Below are 5,000 nucleotides of genomic sequence, written 5' to 3'. Positions count from 1 at the left end.
TTGTAGAGACAGACAGACAGAGGAGAGACAGATAGGTGAGAGAGAGAGACAGTTGAGAGAGAGACAGGCAGAGACAGGTAGAGACAGAGAGAAAGACAAATGAGAGAGAGACAGGTAGAGACAGGGAGATGGGAGAGAGAGAGAGAGACAGGTGAAAAAGAGACTGGAAGGGAGACAGACAGACAGACAGACAGGTGAAAGAGAGACAGACAGGTCACCTGGGGGAGGACGTAGCGATCAGGTGAGTCATGGTGGATGGACACAGAAATGGCTACGGTTGTCCAGGCAACGTTGAACAGGAAGTTGAGAATGAGGAGAAGCCACGCCCCCAACCTGGCAGACAGGTAGACAGACAGACAGAGCAGTGATTGTTCACCTGAGTGATGATGTAAAATAAATCAGACCAATCAGAGAAGGTTTACCTGCCATACAGTTTCCATTTGACCTGTATCAGTTTGAGGAAGACTGGACTCAGGATCAGGTCCAGTTTTCCCTCCTGAACCACCACCTGCAGCTGTTAAACACAGGAACCATACAGGTGACCACAGCACAGGTGAACACTCAGGTGTGTACTTCACTGTACACTGTAAAATCCACAGTATAGGTTCGCAGGTAAAAACTTACAGGAGACGTAGGCTCTCCAACCACGACCTCTACAAAACAACACACAGATACAGACAGTTACCAACAGCAACACAGCTGAGTCTGTACTGTAGTCATGGTGACAGGCGTGTTACCTTGCAGGTGCTTCTCAGGTGAGTGTGGTTCTGGTTCCAGCAGGTTCAGGTAGTAGTACTGCTGCCTGGTCATTTTGTCGGTCACGTGGAACTGACCGAGCGCCAGCTGAGCCTGAACGCAACATAACACACATTTGATTTAAAATGAAATCACAGCCCACAAACCAATCACGGCCCTGTTATCTGTCAGTGGGCAGGACGTTGTTACCACTGGACTCATCCGACCAATCAGAGCAGTTATACAGAGCTGTCCATCAGCGTCCTTCATCCCTGCCTCTGCACCGAGCTCCAACAGAACCCGAGCCGCCTCACTGCGCTCTGAAAACACACCGACAGAGCTGCGTCAGTAGCATGTCAGTAGCATGTCAGTGATGGAGTCAGTCTTGGTGTCAGTGATGGAGTCAGTGGTGATGTCAGTGATGGAGTCAGTATTGGTGTCAGTAGTGATGTCAGTCATGTCAGTGGAGTCAGTGTTGATGTAAGTGATGGAGTCAGTATTGGTGTCAGTAGTGATGTCAGTGGTGATGTCAGTGATGGAGTCAGTAGTGGTGTCAGTGATGGAGTCAGTAGTAGTGTCAGTGATGGAGTCAGTGGTGATGTCAGTGATGGAGTCAGTAGTGGTGTCAGTGATGGAGTCAGTAGTAGTGTCAGTGATGGAGTCAGTAGTAGTGTCAGTGATGGAGTCAGTAGCATGTCAGTGATAGAGTCAGTATTGGTGTCAGTGATGGAGTCAGTATTGGTGTCAGTAGTGATGTCAGTGGGGATGTCAGTGATGGAGTCAGTAGTGGTGTCAGTGATGGAGTCAGTAGTAGTGTCAGTGATAGAGTCAGTAATGATGTCAGTGATGGAGTCAGTAATCGTGTCAGTGATGGAGTCAGTAGTGGAGTCAGTGTTGATGTCAGTGATGGAGTCAGTAGTGGAGTCAGTAATGATGTCAGTGATGGAGTCAGTGATGATGTCAGTGGTACCCAGGTTGGCGGCGAGCTGCAGAGGCGTTCTCTGCTTGTAGTCGGTGCAGCTGATGGAGGCTCCGCCCTGCAGCAGCAGTCTGATCGAACCCACAGCGTCGTTCTTGGCAGCGTAGTGAAGAGGAGTCTGCTGGTCCAGGAGAGTCCGAGTCCGGATCAGCTGTGGACAACACACACACACACACACACACACACACACACACACACACACACACACACGCACACACACACACACACACACACAGACAAACCTACTGATCAGGATCTACAGATCTCATCTGTCCTGTATGTTCAATAACTTCAGCTCCCATGAGTCTTTGCCAGAGGTGGACTATCAAATCCTGGTGCTGACAAACAAGAACTGCTTCATTCAAATCAGGAGTTGTTAAAATATTTCCTCTGGGCCAGAACCCAAAAACCTGTTCAGTACCCATCTGTGACTACAGTACCCATGAGCCTCAGCAGCTGTGCTCTGACTGAAAATGTCAAACTGTTAAACTCCCTCTGGGATTCGTCCACACAGACCTTTCCGGTCCAGCAGGAACTGAACCATGTCCTGGTAGTCCAGTGCCGAGGCCACGTGCAGCGCTGTGACTCCAAACTGATCCGGGCGGTGGAGGTCTGAACCCCGGTCCAGGAAGAACCGCATCACATCTACACTCCACGCCCTGGAGATCTGAACACACACACAAGGTCCCAAGAAAACAGCCTGATCACAGACCTGCTTACAGTTAAGTAACAAATTGGACTCTGGTTCTATCCAGAGCTGAGGAACCACAGATCCTGCTGGGTTCTAACACACCAGGAGCAGAACCTACTCTACTATCACACCTCGTGCAGGACGGTCTGTCCGTATCTGTCTGAGCTGTTTGGATCGGCTCCCTCAGAGATCACGTCATCCAGCAACCCGAGGTCCACCTGAACACACACACAAAGAACAAACATACAGGTGAATTTACTGTATATGACACCTGTTTTAATATGACACCTGGTCTGTGTTACCTGGTCAGTGTCCTGGTTGGTTGCCGCCAGGTGTCTGAAGTGATCCAGCAGTTTTCTGTTCAGCTGCTGGTTTTTATTTGAAGTGTCGGTTTCATCTCTCTGCTCTTCATCACCTTCATCATCCTTGGCCAGACCTCTGTACTTGGTCTCCGGCTGAACTCCTGAACATACACAACATTAAGACTTCAACAAACCCAGATCTGCTGAGGGGACTGATGAAGACCACCTGGACTCACCTGTCACTTTTCTTTTTCTTTGCTTCCGGTGGCCGCAGGAGTACGACGGCCACCGAGCTTCAGCTTTCACTGCCGCCGTCACCGGGGACCTGGACCCCTGAGGACAACCAGAGACCTGAGGATGAGCGGAGACAAACAGAGACCTGAGGACACCTGAGACCTGAAGACACCTGAGACCAGTAAACCAGTAAAACCAGTGTGACGGTCAAATGTTTTCCAGGTCACATTATGAGCTGTTTGTGATTTTATTGGCTCTCAGAAGTGAAAGTGGACAGGATGGTGTTTGTTTTATGCTCCTGGGTGAGGCAGACGGGTGGGGTTTACTGTGACCACCAAAAAGACCATTCACTTTTCTTCTGTAATTTACAAAATAAAGTTTTTTTAATCTTTACTGTTCAAAACATTTTCAAGAGTTTGTGAGTCTGGTTCTGGCTTAGACTCACCTGGATCGTGTCGATGCTTTCAGTCATCTCCAGCTCCAGTCCAGGATTCTGCAGACCTGTCAGACCAGCCCAGGTCCCCCTCTTCATCCTGGTTTTGTCCACCCTCTGTCCACCAGATCAGAACTGATGGATCTGCCAGACCCACTGAAACCTACAACAACTCCAGGAACCCGCAGGACCTTCTTGAACTGTTTGTGTTCTGTATTTCCTGTCCTTGATCCTGAATGAAGGAGTAAAATCAGCTGAGAACTGTCTCTGATCTGATCTGGATCTGTCCTCACCTCGTGGTTTTGAGTTTCAGCTGTAGAAAACAAATCCATAAAGCCAAGTGATGGTGACGTTTATCATCTGCTGCTCAAAGGTTTATGGTTCATCTTATCAGTGGGTGGAGGGTCCAGGTGCAGGATCTGGTCTCAGCTGTACATGTATTGTATACAATAACAATAAAATAGTTCACATATAAAAGAAAGAAAAACCAGCTCAGAGAAAGTTCAGGTAACGATTTAAAATCTAATTTCATCATCTACATTTTATTTAAAATCTATTCAACATTTTGTTTGATCAACATATGGATTTTACCTGTAAAGATTTTTTTCATCAATTTGAAATTCATCCAGTAAAAATGAAACTGGACTTGGTCCTACATTTCACCTCTCATCCAAGAGGTTTCTTCGATTCTTCGGTCCAGAACCTCGACCTGCACGACTCAGAACTTTCTGTCTAATCTGAGTGAAATCTTATCAGTGTTGTTGATTATCAGGTATCGATTAGCTCAGAGCTCTCATCAGTAAAGAGATTCTGTTCATGTTCAAACTGCACAAGAAAAGAAAGGTGAGAGTGAAATACTGAGGAGTCGGAGGTCAATGAACTTTAATTTATAAAACACACCGTTTGGTGTTTATTTCACCACATCAGGGTTTCACAGCTGATCCACAACCACACGTCACTTTTCATGTCGTTTCTAACAGAAGCTGCCGAACACAAACAATTTTACTGTAATACTAGAATCACCTTCCCGTGGTCAAATATTAACCATTTGTGTGAAATTTTGTCATAATGTCTGTGTGAAGTCTTGAGTAATGACCTTTGACCCTTGACCACACAAATCTAATCAGTTCATCCTTGAATCTAAGTGAATGTTTTTACAAAGTTTGAAGAAAGTTTCTCTCAAGGTGTTACTGAGATATCTCGTCCACGAGAATGAGACGGACGGATGGACAACCTGAAAACAACATGGCTGCTGCTCTGACTGTCGCCGCCGCCGGAGTGTAAATATCAAACGTTCAGTGTTCACGTCGAAGAAAAAAAACTTCCACCTGATCTCATTATTTAAACTTTTAATTTATTCTTTTTTCAATAAATACATGTTTTTGCCTTCATCACACAGACTGACAGCAGAGAGGGAAACAGGAAGTGGACGTCAGGACGCTCTGGTTGGTCTGATCAAACATGTGACATGAAAACCTGAGTTTCACGTTGAGCTGCAGGAGAGTTTGTGATGACGACAGGAAACAGAAGCTGATCTGAAGTCAGTTTATTTTACATTGCTCCCCCAGTGAGTTGGTGTCTCTTTAAAATGGGTCTGAGCAGCAGAGGAGGAGACGTCCTGAAGCT

At 46.6% G+C, this 5,000-nt stretch overlaps 2 protein-coding genes across 2 annotated transcripts in view; both read right to left on the bottom strand.

Moving 5' to 3' along the window:
- Positions 1 to 2,139, bottom strand: part of LOC111656059 (transient receptor potential cation channel subfamily A member 1-like) — a 6,317-nt gene extending 4,178 nt beyond the window's left edge. Inside the window, exons 1-7 of the mRNA XM_087174346.1 lie at positions 2,125 to 2,139; positions 1,706 to 1,832; positions 946 to 1,055; positions 738 to 849; positions 625 to 653; positions 423 to 514; positions 219 to 333 (exon numbers count right to left, since the gene is read on the bottom strand). Coding sequence (XP_087030472.1) covers positions 219 to 333; positions 423 to 514; positions 625 to 653; positions 738 to 849; positions 946 to 1,055; positions 1,706 to 1,832; positions 2,125 to 2,139 — 600 coding nt within the window. The remainder of the gene's footprint in view (positions 1 to 218; positions 334 to 422; positions 515 to 624; positions 654 to 737; positions 850 to 945; positions 1,056 to 1,705; positions 1,833 to 2,124) is intronic.
- A 54-nt stretch (positions 2,140 to 2,193) lies between these two features.
- LOC147819050 (uncharacterized) lies at positions 2,194 to 3,692 on the bottom strand. The gene is made up of 5 exons (XM_087174351.1): positions 3,387 to 3,692; positions 2,944 to 3,058; positions 2,708 to 2,868; positions 2,537 to 2,623; positions 2,194 to 2,381 (listed from the first exon to the last, which is right to left on the bottom strand). The coding sequence occupies exons 1-5, from the start codon at positions 3,471 to 3,473 to the stop codon at positions 2,199 to 2,201; spliced, it is 633 nt and encodes a 210-aa protein (XP_087030477.1). The 5' UTR covers positions 3,474 to 3,692; the 3' UTR covers positions 2,194 to 2,198.
- Positions 3,693 to 5,000: the final 1,308 nt, after the last annotated feature.

This window comes from Seriola lalandi, unplaced genomic scaffold, assembly GCF_002814215.2.
Source record: "Seriola lalandi dorsalis isolate HSWRI2012SDOR001 ecotype SW California unplaced genomic scaffold, Sedor1 jcf7180002054342, whole genome shotgun sequence".
Lineage (NCBI taxonomy): Eukaryota > Metazoa > Chordata > Actinopteri > Carangiformes > Carangidae > Seriola > Seriola lalandi.
The sequence above is the reverse complement of the archived record's forward strand: the minus strand, read 5'-3'. Positions and strand labels throughout refer to the sequence as shown.